The following is a 19,297-nucleotide window of genomic DNA, read 5'->3' on the forward strand; positions in this document are numbered from 1 at the left end:
CGTCTGCAAGGCTGATCATAATGTGGCGAAGTGTACCGTGTTTAGAAATATGGAATCATCCCAAAGGCAGACAGTTGTGAAAGAAGCCAGGTTGTGCTTCAACTGTTTGAGAGCAGGACACTCTATAAGATTTTGCAGAATGTATGGCAGATGTTCAAACTGTAACGCAAGGCATCACACATTATTGTGTAACAAACAACGAGAAGCTCCTGTATCGACAAGTCCAGAGACATCAACACTACCAATTAGTGCGACAGTTCAGGATAAAATAAGACGGCCACAAAAAACAGTCTGGTTGTCTACAGCGCTTATTCTGGTGGAAGGTAGCAATGGATTCACGGTTCCTGCACGAGCACTGCTTGACATGGGAGCCCAGTCTAATTTTATGTCTGAAAGATTGGTTCAGCAGCTAAAATTGAAAAGGGGAAGAGTTCACAAACCGCTTTCAGGAGTGGGAACTGTTACATTAACGGCCAACAGTGTGGTGTCAGCGACTGTGAAATCTAGAACCACCACGTTTGTCAGAACACTCGAGTTTTTAGTCCTGGCCAGAGTAACAGCAAACTTCCCATCGAGGCACGTGGAAGTACAGGACTGGAATATTCCATCGGGATTGGAATTGGCTGACCCGACTTTCTTTCAACCCGGATCAATTGATCTGCTATTAGGTGCGGAGGTGTTTGCAGATATGTTGCAGCAAGGCCAGTTTAATCTCGCACCTCACTTACCCAAGTTACTCGAAACCCAACTTGGATGGATAGTTAGTGGAACCGTGGTTGAGCATCCGCAAGAGAGTATTGGTGAGACCCATATGGCATGTTGTGCTGTTGAAGATGATAGCTTTGACATGGCTATGAAGCGGCTTGTGATGTTGGAAGATCTTCCAAGTGAAAGAATTCGTTCCAAGGAAGAGGAACAATGCGAGCGCATCTACGAAGGAACAACATACCAAAACGAGAAAGGCAGATATGTGGTTCAGCTGCCTAAACGTTCCGGTTGGCAGCAGCTCGGAGATTCGAAAGAAACTGCATTGAAGAGGTTTATGGCCATGGAACGTCGGAGAAGATTGGACAGCAAGCTAGACCATGCTTACAAGGCATTTATGAAGGAATACCGAGATCTCCAGCACATGTCATATTTGGGTACGTATGCAGAAATCAATACAAATGACTCACCACTTTCTTATTTTCTACCACATCACGCGGTTTGGAAGGCGGACAGCACCACCACTAAATGCAGAGTAGTATTCGACGCATCATGTAAAACATCTTCCGGTCGGTCTCTGAATGATGTGCTACTAACCGGCCCACAGCTACAAGACGACGTGGTATCGATACAGCTACGCTTCCGGATGAATCTCGTAGCGTTAGTGGCAGATGTGGAGAAGATGTATCGCCAGATACTGGTGGAGGATAATGATAAGGCCTTGCAAAGGATTCTGTGGCGCGATGATGCTAACGAGCCAATAGCAGTGTACGAGTTAAACACGGTTACATATGGCACGGCCTGTGCCCCGTTTCTGGCGATCAAAACCCTCCAGCGAATCTTCGATGATCATGGTAGCGCGTACCCAAAGGCACTGACATCCAAGGCAGATTTCTACGTAGACGATTTGCTGTCCGGAGCAACGACTATTCGGGAGGCACAAGAAATGGCCCGACAGCTGAATAAGCTGCTTACCTACGGAGGTTTTAGCTTGAGAAAATGGGCATCTAATCATCCAGAGGCATTGATAGATATTCCGGAAGAGCAGAGAGCAACAAATACACAGTTTGAATTGGCGGCTGAGGTCAAAACTATTTCAACGCTTGGATTACTTTGGACACCACAGACGGACATGTTACAAGTCCAGGTTAAGCTTTCGAGACCAGAGAACAAATGCACGAAACGACATGTGTTAGCATGTATTGCACGTATCTACGATCCACTCGGCTTCATTGATCCAGTCAAGATGAAGGCCAAGCTTTTCATGCAGCAGATTTGGATGTTAAAGGGAATTGATAAACGCGCTTGGCCATGGGATGATGAACTACCGGAACATTTGGCTCGAGAGTGGACAGTATTTTTTATGCAGCTAAATCTCCTAGAAAGAGTTCGTATACCTCGGGTGGTGATTGAAGGTGACAGCGTATCGATGCAGTACCATTTGTTTTGCGATGCTTCGGAAAAGGGCTACGGCGCGTGCTGCTACGTTCGAAGCGTGTCGAGTGGAGGAGAGATAGTAGTTCGTCTACTGATTTCAAAATCCAAGGTAGCTCCACTGTCGCAGCGTCTTACTATTGCGCGTCTAGAGCTCTGTGGCGCGTTACTGGCAAGCAGACTGTACGAGCAAGTGAATAAGGCGTTAAGTAGTGATAAATCGACGTTCATGTGGACTGATTCAATGACCGCATGGCATTGGATTCAGTTTCCCCCCAGTCGGTGGAAGGCGTTTGTAGCGAATCGGGTTTCTAAGATTCAAAACCTTACGGAAGGAGCTAGTTGGAGACATGTTCCTGGAGTGATGAACCCGGCCGATTTGGTGTCACGAGGTTGCGATCCAGCAACGTTTGTTGAGTCGACGTCATGGTGGTCGGGGCCAGAATGGTTAGCGTTGTCCGAAGAAAATTGGCCATCAGTACCGGAGTCCAAGGCTTTACGTGACGAGACGGGTGAAGAACGTTCCACCGAGTTAATACTTTCTTCACTGGATGAAGATAGCTTTATTAGCAATCTGTTCGCCCGTTATGGATCATACTCCAAGCTTCGCATGGTAGTAGGGTACTGTTTGCGATTTATACACGCTTTACGATTGCGAATTAGTACCCCAAAAATCAAGCCTGAGTTTTTTGAGGGTCTTTCCACGGCAGAACGACAACAGGCAGAATGGGCATTGTGTCGATTGGCTCAGCGCGATTCGTTTAAGCGAGAATGGAAGAATCTTTCGGCCAAGAAACCAATTCATCGAACGTCACAGCTCCGAGGGTATAATCCATTCATGGACAACGTCGGGTTAATACGGATAAATGGTCGAGTGCAGCATGCATCTCTATCACCTGACGCCAAACAACCCATCGTAATACCAAAGAAACACCCATTGGCAGTTATGTTAGCGGAGCATTATCACATTAAAGATTTACATGCCGGTCCACAAATGATGCTAACTAGATTAAGGCAACGATTTTGGCTGCTGGATGGACGCTCGGTGGCAAGGAAGGTTTTTCATCAATGCGTGCGCTGTTTCCGATGCAAACCTAAAGCAATCACTCAACCGATGGCGAGTCTCCCTGAGAGCAGAGTGACTGAAGCGAGACCTTTCTCTATATCGGGGGTCGATTATTGTGGTCCTGTATGGATAAGGGCACAGTCGCGGAGGGCCGCTCCTATAAAGGCTTTCGTCGCAGTATTTGTGTGTTTCGTTACACGTGCCGTCCACATCGAGCTCGTGTCCGATCTGAGCACAGCAGCGTTCATAGCTGCACTAAGGCGCTTCGTATCGAGAAGAGGTTTGGTGTCAGAACTACACTCGGATAACGGTACGAATTTTAGAGGAGCTGCAAACGAGCTACACCGCCTGTACGAGCTACTCAATCAACGTGATGACAAAGAGAGGATTACATCCTGGTGCGCAGAGAACGAGATAACGTGGAAGTTCATTCCTCCACGGACTCCACATTTTGGCGGACTGTGGGAGGCGGCGGTGCGATCAATGAAACATCATCTAGTTCGCGTCGTCGGAAATGCCACAATGTCTTATGAAGACATGACAACGTTGTTAACGGAAGTAGAAGCGTGTCTCAATTCAAGACCACTAACGATTCTCTCTAATCATCCCACAGATCCCGAAGTATTGACTCCTGGACACTTTCTAACTGGCTCACATCTCCAACATGTCGTAGAGGTCGATTTGAAAGACGTACCAGAAAATCGTTTAAACCATTGGCGTCTAGTGCAAAAACGATTACAACACTTCTGGGCCAGGTGGCGACTAGAATACATACAACAATTGAATGGTAAACACAAATGGGACGACGTATCAACACAAATTGAGCCTGGAATAGTAGTGTTGTTAAGAGAGGACAATGTAGCACCAATGAAATGGCCCTTAGCGATCGTAACTGAAGTTTACCCAGGAAGTGACGGGATAGTAAGAGTGGTAAAGGTACGGACAGCTCAAGGCACTGAAATGAAAAGACCAACTGTAAGAATTTGTATGTTACCAAATCAAGGTCAATGAAGGGTAGATGATGGAAATGAGAGATACAGAGAGAGAGAGAGAGAGAGAGAGAGAAAGAGAGAGGAAACACACGAAATCTACTTATCAATTAGTGCATGAAGCATCAAAGGGCATGCGGGGTAAAATTAAGAAATTTTAGGTGGTCGGTATGTTACGCCTAAAGGCATACTTTGCGGTTTGCATGCCATAAAGTGAGTATGTATGCATGTATAGGTATAAGGATTAGGATTAGAAATGTACAGCAAGTAGAGTAAGACAGTGTAAATATAGAACCCTAAGAACCAGCAATCAACACGGACGTTCCCCCTCAGTGCATAGTGAAACCAGTCCGAACAGATATTCATTATAGTTTGCTAGTTTTGCATTTACCAAATACAAATACAAGAATGTACACAAAAAACACATTTTCTTTAACTTGCGATCCTATATAGCGCATGTAAAACAAAACCTACTCCGATCCACACTAGATTATCACGACTAAAAAGGACCATCGCATCACCGCCGCAGCAAATCATATGGTAAATATGCATTATACACTAATAATCACAGTTCAATTCTCACTTCTCCTGCTCACCTCTAGATATCCAGAAAAAACAGTACTGCATATTTCAATCTCTTCTCTCTACAGTTCAATTCTCACTTCTCCTGCTCACCTCTAGATATCCAGAAAAAACAGTACTGCATATTTCAATCTCTCCTCTACACACAGGCTCAAAAGCAGCTACCTTGATCCATAAGAGAAACAGAGCAAAAAGCATGGAAGAACGAACAAGCAGTGCGAAAGAGAAAAAAACAGCATACACAAATCAATTTTTTTGCACATCTTCATGACGTCAAAAATTTTGTGACGTCATAATTTGTGGTAAACAAAATTGCCCCATCCGTTTCTGACTACGGGGCAATTATCGTGGCAAAAGTAGGGCCCCATTTTAGCCCCATTCTTGCAACGACTTTACCTATTTTGTTGTGTTTGGGTAGTGTCACTTTGGCAAAGAGTGCCCAGGTGACAAAAAGTGCCCCGCTGACAAAGAGTGCCCCGCTGGTAGCAACTAACGAGCCGCTATCGGAACACCGAGCGCGTGCTTACCCGCCGTCGTGGGAGGGTAAGCAAATAGTGTATTTTATGCCGCGAGTTAGACAACTCAATGTAAGGACGATCGCGGCATCGTTATTCAAAAAGTATCCGGGCGTTGCCGATGTTTTTCGGATGCGCCCAAACAAGATCAGGGTTACCGCAAAGGACCGGGCTCAAGCCAACGTCATTGCGGCTGACCCAGAATATACGGAGCACTACCGGGTTTATATTCCCGGTAGTCTGGTTGAGGTTTCCGGCGTAATCGAGGATTTCGATTACCCTGAGGAGGAAGTGGTGCAAATGGGCTTTGGGGTTTTTCAAACCCCAAACTCGCCCAAGATAAAAGTGCTTGAAGCTTGAAGCAAGCCAGAAAAAAAATATGTCCCGACCTCCTCAATCCAGGTTACGTTTGAGGGTTTGGTACTCCCGCAGGAACTCATTCTAGAAGGCCTCCGGATACCCATTAACCGGCCGTACTGAGTTTATTGAAATTTCTAAGGTTTCTAAGATTTCTGGGATTTTCGAGATTTCTGAGATTTCTGAGATTTCTGAGATTTCTGATATTTCTGAGATATCTGGGATTTCTGAGCTTTCTGAGATAATTAAAAATTCTGAGAATTTCCATAATTCTGAGATTCTAAGAATTTTGGAAGTTTTGAGATTTCTGACATTTATCAAAATTCTGATATTTCTAAGACTTCTTAGATTTTTGAAAATTCTGCGATTTCTAATATTTCGGAGATTTTTGAAAATTCTGAGATTTAAGAATTTTTTGAAAATTCTGAGCTTTCTGAGATTTCTGATATAAGTGAGATTTTCGAGATTTTTTAGAATTCTGACATTTCTAAGAATCCTGAGATTTTTGAAAATTCTGAAATTCCTGAGCATTCTGATATTTTTGAAGTCTCTGAGATTTCTGAGATTCCTGAGATTTTAAAAAATTGTGAGATTTATGAGATTTGTAAGCATTCTGAATTTATGAAATTTATGAGGTATCTGAGATTTCTGAGATTTCTTAGATTTCTGAAGTTTTTGAGATTTCTGAGATCTCTGAGATTTCTGAGACATCTTAAAAATTCTGAGATTTTTGAGAATTCTGAGATTTTTGAAATTTCTTAGATATCTGAGATCTGAGATTTATGAAAATTCTGACATTTATGATATTTCTGAGATTTCTGAGATATCTTATAATTCCGAGATTTTTGAGAATTCTGAGATTCTGAGATTTTTGGAAATTTTTCGATTTCTTGGATTTCTCACAATTCTAAGATATCTGAGAATTCTGAGATTTCTTAGATTTCAGAGATTTTTGAAAATTCTGAAATTTTGAAGAATTCTGAGATTTTCTTAAATTCTGAGATTTTCGGAAATTTGGGATTTCTTAGATATTAAAAATTCTGAGAACTTTAAAATTTCTGATAAATCTGAAATTTCTAAAATTTCTTAAATTTCTAAGCTTAATTAAATTTGTGACATTTCTGAAATTTCTGATATTTTTGAAAATTCCTAGATTTCTGAAAATTCTGTGATTTTTTAAATTTCTACGATTTCTGAAAATTTCGAGATTTCTGAGATTTCTGAGATACCTTAAAATTCAGAAAACTTTTAAATTTCTGACATATCTGATATTTTTGAGAATTCTAAAATTTCTAAGCTTTTTTTTATATCTGACATTTCTGAAATTTCTGATATTTTTGGAAATTCCTAGATTTGTGAAAATTCTGAGATTTTTGATATTGAGATTTCTGAGATTTTTGAAATACTTTAAAATCTGAGATTTTTGAAAATTCTGATATTTCTGAGATATATGAGGATTACAAAATTCTGAGATTCCTGAGAATTCTAGAATTCTTGAAATTTCTGAGATTTCTAAGAATTCCGAGATTTTTGTATATTGTGAGATTTCTGAGATTTATGAGAAATCTGAGATTTTTGAAAATTTTAACATTTCAGAGATTTCTGAGATTTCTCAAAATTCTGAGATGTCTGAGTATTCTGAGATTTCTAAGTATTCTGAAATTTTTGAAAAATCTGAGATTTTCAGAAATATGATATATTTGACATTTCTGAGATTTGTGAGTTTCCTGAGACTTTTAAAAATTGTGAGATTTCTAAGATTTCTAAGAATTTTGAAATAATTGAAAATTCTGAGATTTACTGGAAGTTCAGAGATTTCTGAGCTTTCTGAGATTTATGAAAGTAATGAGATTTTTTATTTCTGAGTTTTCTGAGTTTTCTGAGATTTCTTAGAATTCTGACATTTCTTGGAAATCTGAAATTTTTGAAAATTCTGAGATTTTTGATAATTTTGATATTTTTGAAATTTCTGATATTTCTGAGATTACTGAGATTTTTAAAAATTCTAAAATTTCTGAGAATTCTGAGATTTTTGAAAATTTCTGAGAAATCTGCGATTTTTAAAATTTCTGAGATATCTGAGATTCCATAAATATCTTAAATTTTTGATATTTTTGAGAATTCTGAGATTCTGAGATCTTTTATAATTTTGAGATTTCTGAGATTTCTCAAAATTCTGAGATTTCTTAGAATTTAAGATTTGTGAAAATTCTGAGAACTCTTAAGAATTCTGAGATTTTTGAGAATACTGAGATTCTGAGATTTTTGGAAATTTTGAGATTTCTGAGATTTCTCAAAATTCTAAGATTTCTTAGACTTCTAAGATTTTTGAAAATTCTGAGAATTCTTAGAATTCTGCGATTTTTTTAAATTCTGAGATTCAAGAAATTTTTGAAAATTTCTGGGAATTCTGAGATTTTTGAGATTTCGAAGATATCTAAAAATTCTGAGAATTTCGAAAATTCTGAGATTTCTGAGTATTCTGAGAATTTCGAAATTTCTGAGATATCTGAGAATTCTGAGATTTTTAAAAATTCTGAGATATCTGAGAATTCTGAGAGTTTTTTATTTTCAGAGATTTATTAAATTTCTGAGATTTCTGAAATTTCTGAGATTTCTTAGATTTCTGAAGTTTTTGAGATTTTTGAGATCTCTGAGATATCTACAAAATCTGAGATTTTTGAGAATTCTGAGATTTTTGAAATTTCTAAGGTTTCTAAGATTTCTGAGATTTATGAGATTCCTGAGATTTCTGAGATTTCTGATATTTCTGAGATTTCTGAGCTTTCTGAGATAATTAAAAATTCTGAGAATTTTGAGAATTCTGAGATTCTGAGATAATTAAATATTCTGAGAATTTCGAGAATTCTGAGATTCTGAGAATTTTGGAAGTTTTGAGATTTCTGAGATTTCTCGAAATTGTGATATTTCTCAGACTTCTTAGATTTTTGAACTTTCTGAGGATTCTAAGAATTCGGAGATTTTTGAAAATTCTGAGATTTTAGAAATTTTTGAAAATCCTGAGCTTTTTGAGATTTCTGATATATGTGAGATTTTTTAGATTTCTAAGAATTCTGAGATTTTTGATAATTCTGAAATTTCTGAGAATTTTGATATTTTTGAAGTCTCTGAGATATCTGAGATTCCTGAGATTTTAAAAAATTGTGGGATTTAAGAGATTTGTAAGCATTCTGAGATTTTTGAAATTTCTGAGATATCTGACATATCTGAGATTTCTTAGATTTCTGAAGTTTTTGAGATTTCTGAGATTTCTTAGATATATAAAAATTTTGAGATTTTTGAGAACTCTGATATTTTTAAAATTTCTTAGATATCTGAGATTTATGAAATTTCTGAGGTTTATGATATTTCTGAGATTTCTGAGATATCTTATAATTCCGAGATTTTTGAGAATTCTGAGATTCTGAGATTTTTGGAAATTTTTAGATTTCTTGGATTTCTCACAATTCTGAGATATCTGAGAATTCTGAGATTTCTTGGATTTCTGAGATTTTTGAAAATTCTGAAATTTTTAAGAATTCTGAGATTTTCTTAAATTCTGAGATTTTTAGAAATTTGGGATTTCTTAGATATTAAAAATTCTGAGAAATTTTAAATTTCTGATATATCTGAAATTTCTAAGATTTGTTAAATTTCTTAAATTTTTTAAATTTCTGAAATTTCTGAAATTTCTTTTTTTTTTTTATTCGTATAGGACGGCCTGGCCATATTGCTGTTTCTGAAATTTCTGATATTTTTGAAAATTCCTAGATTTCTGAAAATTCTAAGATTTTGGAAATTTTTAAGATTTCTGAAAATTTCGAGATTTCTGAGATTTCTGAGATTTCTGAGATACCTTAAAATTCAGAAAACTTTTAAATTTCTCAGATATCTGATATTTTAAAGATTTCTTAAATTTCTAAGCTTTTTTTAATATCTGACATTTCTAAAATTTCTGATATTTTTGGAAATTCCTAGATTTGTTAAAATTCTGAGATTGTTGATATTTTTCAGATTGTTGATATTTTTGAGATTTCTGAGATTTTTGAAATATTTAAAAATCTGAGATTTTTTAAAATTCTGATATTTCTGAGATATAAGAGGTTTAAAAAATTTTGAGATTCCTGAGAATTCTGGAATTCTTGTAATTTCTGAGATTTCTAAGAATTCCGAGATTTTTGTAACTTCTGAGATTTCTGAGATTTTTGAGATATCTGAGATTTTTGAAAATTTTGAGATTTCTGAGTTTTCTGAGATGTCTCAAAATTCTGAGATGTCTGAGTATTCTGAGATTTCTAAGTTTTCTGAAATTATTGAAAAATCTGCGATTTCGAGAATTCTGATATTTTTGACATTTCTGAGATTTGTGAGTTTCCTGAGACTTTTAAAAATTGTGAGATTTCTAAGATTTCTAAGAATTTTGAAATAATTGAAAATTCTGAGATTTACTGGAAACTCAGAGATTTCTGAGATTACTGAGATATCTATAAAATCTGCGATTTATGAGAATTCTGAGATTTTTGAAATTTCTAAGGTTTCTAAGATTTCTGAGATTTATGAGATTCCTGAGATTTCTGAGATTTCTGATATTTCTGAGATTTCTGATATTACTAAGCTTTCTGAGATAATTAAAAATTCTGAGAATTTCGAGAATTCTGAGATTCTGAGATCATTAAAAATTCTGAGAATTTCGAGAATTCTGAGATTCTGAGAATTTTGGAAGTTTTGAGATTTCTGAGATTTCTCGAAATTCTGATATTTCTCAGACTTCTTAGATTTTTGAAAATTCTGAGAATTCTAAGAATTCGAAGATTTTTGAAAATTCTGAGATTTTAGAAATTTTCGAAAATCCTGAGCTTTCTGAGATTTCTGATATATGTGAGATTTTTGAGATTTCTAAGAATTCTGAGATTTTTGAAAATTCTGAAATTTCTCAGAATTCTGATATTTTTGAAGTCTCTGAGATATCTGAGATTCCTGAGATTTTAAAAAATTGTGAGTTTTGTGAGATTTGTAAGCATTCTGAGATTTTTGAAATTTCTGAGATATCTAAGATTTCTGAAGTTTTTGAGATTTCTGAGATTTCTGAGATATCTAAATATTCTGAGATTTTGGAGAATTCTGAGATTTTTGAAATTTCTTAGATATCTGAGATTTCTGAGATTTTTGAAAATTCTGAGAATTCTAAAGAATTCTAAGATTCTGAGATTTTTTAAAATTTTGGGATTCCTAAGATTTCTCAAAATTCTAAGATTTGTTAGACTTCTAAGATTTTTGAAAATTCTGAGAATTCTAAGAATTCTGCATTTTTTTAATTTTTAGATTTTGAAAATTTTTGAAAATTTCTGAGAATTCTGAGATTTCTGTGATAGAGCTATCTCAAAATTCTGAGAATTTCGAAAATTCAGAGATTCCTGAGAATTCTGGGAATTTTGAAAATTCTAAGATTTTTGAGAATTCTGAATTTTTAAAAATTCTGAGATTTCTGAGAATTCTGAGATATTTTATTTTTCAGAGATTTCTGAAATTTCCTAGATTTCTTAGATTTCTGAATTTTTTGAGATATCTGAGATTTTTGAGATATCTATAAAATCTGAGATATTTGAGAATTCTGAGATTTTTGAAATTTCTAAGGTTTTTCAAAATTCTGATATTTCTAAGACATCTTAGATTTTTGAAAATTCTGAGATTTCTAAGTATTTGGAGAGTTATTTAAATTCTGAGATTTTGAAAATTTTTGAAAACTTCTGAGCTTTCTGAGATTTCTGATATATGTGAGATTTTCGAGATTTCTAAGAATTCTAACATTTCTTAGAATTCTAAGATTTTTGAAAATTCTGAAATTTCTCAGAATTCTGATATTTTTGAAGTCTCTGAGATTTCTGAGATTCCTGAGATTTTAAAAAATTGTGGGATTTATGAGATTTGTAAGCATTCTGAGATTTTTGAAATTTCTGAGATATCTGACATATCTGAGATTTCTTAGATTTCTGAAGTTTTTGAGATTTCTGAGATTTCTTAGATATATAAAAATTTTGAGATTTTTGAGAACTCTGAGATTTTTAAAATTTCTTAGATATCTGAGATTAATGAAATTTCTGAGGTTTATGATATTTCTGAGATTTCTGAGATATCTTATAATTCCGAGGTTTTTGAGAATTCTGAGATTCTGAAATTTTTGGAAATTTTTAGATTTCTTGGATTTCTCACAATTCTGAGATATCTGAGAATTCTGAGATTTCTTGGATTTCTGAGATTTTTGAAAATTCTGAAATTTTTAAGAATTCTGAGATTTTCTTAAATTCTGAGATTTTTAGAAATTTGGGATTTCTTAGATATTAAAAATTCTGAGAAATTTTAAATTTCTGATATATCTGAAATTTCTAAGATTTGTTAAATTTCTTAGCTTTTTTAAATTTCTGAAATTTCTGAAATTTCTTTTTTTTTTTATTCGTATAGGACAGCCTGGCCGTATTGCTGTTTCTGAAATTTCTGATATTTTTGAAAATTCCTAGATTTCTGAAAATTCTAAGATTTTGGAAATTTTTAAGATTTCTGAAAATTTCGAGATTTCTGAGATTTCTGAGATTTCTGAGATACCTTAAAATTCAGAAAACTTTTAAATTTCTCAGATATCTGATATTTTAAAGATTTCTTAAATTTCTAAGCTTTTTTTAATATCTGACATTTCTAAAATTTCTGATATTTTTGGAAATTCCTAGATTTGTTAAAATTCTGAGATTGTTGATATTTTTGAGATTTCTGAGATTTTTGAAATATTTAAAAATCTGAGATTTTTTAAAATTCTGATATTTCTGAGATATAAGAGGTTTAAAAAATTTTGAGATTCCTGAGAATTCTGGAATTCTTGTAATTTCTGAGATTTCTAAGAATTCCGAGATTTTTGTAACTTCTGAGATTTCTGAGATTTTTGAGATATCTGAGATTTTTGAAAATTTTGAGATTTCTGAGTTTTCTGAGATGTCTCAAAATTCTGAGATGTCTGAGTATTCTGAGATTTCTAAGTTTTCTGAAATTATTGAAAAATCTGCGATTTCGAGAATTCTGATATATTTGACATTTCTGAGATTTGTGAGTTTCCTGAGACTTTTAAAAATTGTGAGATTTCTAAGATTTCTAAGAATTTTGAAATAATTGAAAATTCTGAGATTTACTGGAAACTCAGAGATTTCTGAGATTACTGAGATATCTATAAAATCTGAGATTTTTGAGAATTCTGAGATTTTTGAAATTTCTAAGGTTTCTAAGATTTCTGAGATTTATGAGATTCCTGAGATTTCTGAGATTTCTGATATTTCTGAGATTTCTGATATTTCTGAGCTTTCTGAGATAATTAAAAATTCTGAGAATTTCGAGAATTCTGAGATTCTGAGATCATTAAAAATTCTGAGAATTTCGAGAATTCTGAGATTCTGAGAATTTTGGATGTTTTGAGATTTCTGAGATTTCTCGAAATTCTGATATTTCTCAGACTTCTTAGATTTTTGAAAAATCTGAGAATTCTAAGAATTCGGAGATTTTTGAAAATTCTGAGATTTTAGAAATTTCTGATATATAAGAGATTTTTGAGATTTCTAAGAATTCTGAGATTTTTGAAAATTCTGAAATTTCTGAGAATTCTGATATTTTTGAAGTCTCTGAGATATCTGAGATTCCTGAGATTTTAAAAAATTGTGAGTTTTATGAGATTTGTAAGCATTCTGAGATTTTTGAAATTTCTGAGATATCTGAGATTTCTGAGATTTCTAAGATTTCTGAAGTTTTTGAGATTTCTGAGATTTCTGAGATATCTAAATATTCTGAGATTTTTGAGAATTCTGAGATTTTTGAAATTTCTTAGATATCTGAGATTTCTGAGATTTTTGAAAATTCTGAGAATTCTAAAGAATTCTAAGATTCTAAGATTTTTTTTAAATTTTGGGATTCCTGAGATTTCTCAAAATTCTAAGATTTGTTAGACTTCTAAGATTTTTGAAAATTCTGAGAATTCAAAGAATTCTGCATTTTTTATAATTTTGAGATTTTAGAAAATTCTGATATTTCTGAGATTTATGAGGTTTTTAAAAATTCTGAGATTCTTGAGAATTCTGGGATTCTTGAAATTTCTGAGATTTCGAAGAATTCCGAGAATTTTGAAATTTCTGAGATTCCTGAGATTTCTGAGATTTCTGAGAAATCCGAGATTTTTGAAAATTTTGAGATGTCTGAGTTTTCTGAGATTTCTCAAAATTCTGAGATGTCCGAGAATTCTGAGATTTCTAATAATTCTGAAATTTTAGGAAATTCTGCGATATCGAGAATTCTAATATTTTTGACATTTCTGAGATCTCTGAGTTTCCTGAGACTTTTAAAAATTGTGAAACTCTGAGATCTCTAAAAATTCTGATATTTTAAAAAATTCTGAGATTTACTGAGAATTCTAGAATTCCTGAGATTTCTGAACTTTCTGAGATTTCTTAGACTTCTGAGATTTATGAGAATACTGAGATTTTTTATTTCTGAGTTTTCTAATTTTCTGGGATTTCTTAGAATTCTGACATTTCTTAGAAATCTGAAATTTTTGAAAATTCTGAGATGAGAATGCGTAGTCAACGCGATTACCCGTAACGCACCTATCGGTATCTCAGTCTTACTCCGATATTCGTGCGTAGAGTGTCCCGTTATCCCTATCGATCGACTGGCGATCGACGTGTGCTCCTGTGGTGTTGCTGTGTGTGTCTGCTGATCGTTGCGATAAGCAAGCGTATCAACGCAACGCTATTGCTTTGATCGGCGCTTGTGCTACAAGCTAGTGTGTGTTTGTGTGAGTGTGTGTTTATTTGTGCATCGTGTGATACGGTAAGTGTTACCCTTTTTCTTTACCCGTTCCGTTGTCTCCAGCCCTACCATGGCGGTAGGGCAGGATGCTTCCGACTCCGATCGGGAGAATGATCACTCGAAAGAAGTGAAAAGAAAGCCAGGGCGTCCCAAGGCTGCACCAGCGGCAAAAAAAATTGCCTTGGACGAAAGGCCTTCGACATCGAAGGCCACATGTAGTAGTGTCACTTTGGCAAAGAGTGCCCAGGTGACAAAAAGTTCCCCGCTGACAAAGGGTTCCCCGCTGGTAGCAACTAACGAGCCGCTATCAGAACACCGAGCGCGTGCTTACCCGCCGTCGTGGAAGGGTAAGCCAATAGTGTATTTTATGCCGCGAGTTAAACAACTCGATGTAAGGACGATCGCGGCATCGTTATTTAAAAAGTACCCGGGCGTTGCCGATGTTTTTCGGATGCGCCCAAACAAGATCAGGGTTACCGCAAAGGACCGGGCTCAAGCCAACGTCATTGCGGCTGACCCAGAATATACGGAGCACTACCGGGTTTATATTCCCGGTAGTCTGGTTGAGGTTTCCGGCGTAATCGAGGATTTCGATTATCCTTAGGAGGAAGTGGTGCAAATGGGCTTTGGGGTTTTTCAAACCCCAAACTCGCCCAAGATAAAAGTGCTTGAAGCAAAAAATCTCATCTGGCTTGCTTGAAGCTTGATGCTTCAAGCAAGCCAGAAAAAAAATATATCCCGACCTCCTCAATCCGGGTTACGTTTGAGGGTACGCTACTCCCGCAGGCACTCATTGTAGAAGGCCTCCGGATAACCATTAACCGGCCGTACGTACCAAGGGTGGCAACCTGTTCCAAGTGCAGTCAGATTGGACACGCTGAACCGTTTTGCACCCGTAAAACATGCTGTGGTAAATGTAGAGGGGCACATGCCACTGAGGAGTGCAAAGCTCCCTCCCAAAAATGTTCGCATTGCCGGGACGAGTGGCACGAGGTAGCTTTGTGCCCCGTGTACCGAAAACTCCAAAAGGAGCAGACGAAAACAATATCCGAAAGGGCACGCGGATCGTACAGCGATGCTCTAAAGGGAGCACACGCATCAAACCCTTTTGCTGTTTTGGGTAGAGATGCAAATGGCAAGTCCAGCCCGACTGCACTCGAACAGGTGCCATAGAGACCGGTGAAGAGAGTACCTTATAAAAAGGTACAAAGGAAAGTCCTAAGGACAAAAACTAAATCCTTGGCACAACAGCGTCTCGTCAAAGCTAAAGCTTCCACCCCAGTCCAAAAACGAGATGCTGAACATCCCATTCCCGCTCCCCAAATTGCCAGGAAGGAGCCCAAGAAAAAGCGATCTCCCCGGACCGAAGCCCCTCTGGAAGCATGACGGTCCGATTGGACGATTAATTCCTCCAAGGGCTACCATCTTACAGTGGAACTGCAGGAGTTTGTTTGGCAAGCTAGACTCCTTTAAAGCATTAGTGGGCGAGCACAACTGCGATGTGTTCGCCCTCTGTGAAACTTAGCTTTCGGAAGAAATTAATCTTACCTTCCCTGGATATAATCCAGGGAAGGTAAGATATATCTTACCTTCCCTGGATTCCCTTTTTATCTCTGGAGCAAAAATGCAGTAAAAGAATCAACTTTCTAAGGACAGTCACAGCGTAGCATATCTGCTTAACATCTCACTAGAGGATACATTATTTCGGATACAACAAGCCTTACGTAGCATTATACGGTGAGCAGAAATTCAACAATTTAACAAATAACCTGCATTAGCCAAGAACGTGAGAAATGTTCATTCAGCTATTTTGACCACGCGCACGCCTTAACATGAACATTCAAAAACTTACCAGCGCACCCGGCTAGCGAGTGAAGCAATGCAATATGATATCAGTTCAAAACAACCAGCGAGTCCAGACAGTGGTCGGTAACACAAAAACACAAACAAGTAACTTCATGCATAGCAAGCATATAGATCCAACGACGAATGATATCCGACACATTTCTTGCAAGTGCAGCAATCAATCACACCGCGACACATTTTATGCTTACGTAAATATTTTTGTACTAAATGCAAAAGCAATAAGAACAACCACTAAGAAACAATATTGGTTACAAAAACGATCAAAAACTATTGTAAGATTGGGTATAAATAAAGCGGTCTTGGAAGCCTTCGACAGAGACACAAACAGACAGGCAGAGAGAAGGTACAACAAGCTAAACCTTGCGTTCAATTCTTTCTAGAGGTTTGAGTGTCTCCCTACCCAAGGTAAGGCCTCAAACCTCCAACATGCCAGTAAGGGATATTCCTTCTGAACATCCAAAGTCGCCTGGCCGACTTGCTCCGCCGATGAGCATCGAGAGTCCCCCTACCAAAGGTAAGGCCTCGATGTCTCCAACTTTCCTGTAAGGAAGATTCTCATCTAGAATCTTGAGACTGCCTGGACAGTCAGATAAAAGAAAGATATTGGTCCGCACTGTTAGCAATCACGTTGTTCTCGTCGCGATTATAAGTCCGAGTTTCTTCTTCTCCACCACATGGCGACAGTGGATCTCTTCTTCCCACCACATGGCGACTGTAAATACAATTGTACTTCTTCCCACCACAACAGGATTCTGGTGGGGCGCACATCCATCAGACGTTCTGAGACTGTATAAGACAACGGTACTATCCGTATTGGAATATGGAAGCATATGCTTCCATTGGGCATCCAATACGTTGATACTCAAGCTAGAAAGGCTACAGTACCGCTGTCTTAGACTCGCACTAGGGAGCATGAAATCCACACACAACATGTCCCTAGAAGTGATGACCGGAGTGATGCCGCTCAAACCACGTTTTGAAATGCTGTCGCTTCGCCTTCTAGTCCGTTGTTCAGTATCAAATCCCTTGATAATAGAAAATTTTGTAGCGCTTCTAGATACAGGTTCTAAGAGCAAAATCCTCAAGATTTATGAAGATTTTGTTGCCCTACAAGTGCATCCTAGCGCTCCACAGGCATTAAATCGTGCTGCCCTTCCTGAGAACTACAGTTCCATTCTAATAACAGATTCCTCATTGCACGAGGAAATTAAGACCATACCTAATGATCTTCGCCCGAGGGTAGTTCCGGGTATTTTCATGAATAAGTATGGTCATTTAGACCAAATAAGCCAGTACTACACTGATGGATCATCCTCTGTGTTTTTAGCGATTTTATCGAAGCTTTTTTCAAATTGAGGCAGCCATGTAGTGTTTACACCGCAGAGCTAGCCGCAATATTTTACGCACTATCGATGATAGCAGCGAGACCTTCGGACCAGTACTGCATCTTCACTTATAGCCTTAGTGCTATTGAAGCTCTGAGATCTCCGAAGGCTGTTAAGAGTCAGGATTTCCTCACCATAAAAATCATTGAACTGCTTGGCTCAATGTTCGATAAAGCGTATAAGATCTCGCTAATTTGGGTCCCTTCTCATTGTGGAATTCCCGGCAATGAAAAGGCAGACTCACTGGCCAAAACAGGCGTCCAAGAAGGCGCTTTTTACGACCGACCGATCTCGGCCCAGGAGTTCCTTAGTTTTCCACAGCAACTTTTCCTGTCTCGCTGGCAGAGCATGTGGGAGGCGGATGAACTCGGGCGTTTTCTCTTCTCGATCTCTCCGCAAGTGTCCCTGCGGCCTTGGTTCGATGGGCTCTCTGTAGACCGGGCATTCATACGAATGATGTCTCGACTGATGTCGAATCATTTTGCGTTGAATGCTCATCTACAGCGTACAACTCTGGCTCAGACAAAAGTGTGTGGCTGCGGTGACGGATTCCACGATGTGGATCACCTTCTGTGGTCCTGCGTGGAATTTGAAACCGCAAGACCCTCCTTGATGAGCGCAGTCGAGAATATCGGCAGACGAACGGGTACTGAAATCAGAGAAGTGTTGGCTACCAGTGACAACGGTCTTGTCCTATGATTCCACATCCCAAGTATCCTTTCAATCCTTATTCGTATTTCCCCATTCCTTTTTTGTTAAATGTTGTGTTGTCTATGTTTTATGTGTATTTGTTGTAGTGCCACAGGTGATCCGATGACTGGGCAACAGCACTCGAGGGCGATTCCAACACTGCCGTAAAAGGGAGGCAGGCGTTGTTGAAAGTGCAGTGTTCTCCACTCCAGTCCAGTTTTGGCACATTGAGTTTGACAACGTTGGCGTCGGGTTCGGGGTGTTTGGCGGGTTCAGTCTCGTGAGTAGTGAAGTCGCTTTCGCTGCTGCGGGATAGAGCTTGTCGATCATCCTTTGATTGGACGTTGCCTAGAGTGAGCTTGGAATGTCATTGCTGGACTGCACTGGAGAACACTGTACGCAGACAAATAAATGTGCTGTCTAAACAATATTTGTTTGTTTGTTGCAGACCAGACCAATCCACAAAGGACAACAATAGAACGGCCACATCACCACTATAGCCGGAATTCGGATGTAACCAACCACCATCATCACAATAGTCACAGCAATAGTCCCGGACCATCAAAACTCACAACAACCACCACTACATCATCATCAGCATCATCAACACCATCACCACAACCATCCACAACCGAGTATGCCCGGGATAAGGCAAATAATAGGGAGGAAATGCCTTATCAATATGATTGTAATTTTTTTTTCAACACAAGTGGTGTTGACAATACGGCATTGGAACGTCATAACCGAGTGTAAAAAAAATAAAATAAAAATTTTGAAAATTTCTGAGAAATCTGAGATTTTTAAAATTTCTGAGATTCCTGAGATATCTTAAATTTTTTATATTTTTGAGAATTCTGAGATTCTGAGATC

At 37.3% G+C, this 19,297-nt stretch overlaps 1 protein-coding gene across 1 annotated transcript in view; it reads left to right on the forward strand.

Annotated features, from left to right (window-relative positions):
- The first annotated feature begins 847 nt into the window (after positions 1-847).
- The window catches only part of LOC126560692 (uncharacterized), a 44,624-nt gene continuing 26,174 nt past the window's right edge, over positions 848-19,297 (forward strand). The window contains exon 1 of the mRNA XM_050216649.1: positions 848-1,852. Within this exon, the coding sequence (XP_050072606.1) occupies positions 848-1,852 (1,005 nt within the window). The remainder of the gene's footprint in view (positions 1,853-19,297) is intronic.

Source organism: Anopheles maculipalpis, chromosome 3RL, assembly GCF_943734695.1.
Source record: "Anopheles maculipalpis chromosome 3RL, idAnoMacuDA_375_x, whole genome shotgun sequence".
Classification (NCBI taxonomy): Eukaryota; Metazoa; Arthropoda; class Insecta; order Diptera; family Culicidae; genus Anopheles; species Anopheles maculipalpis.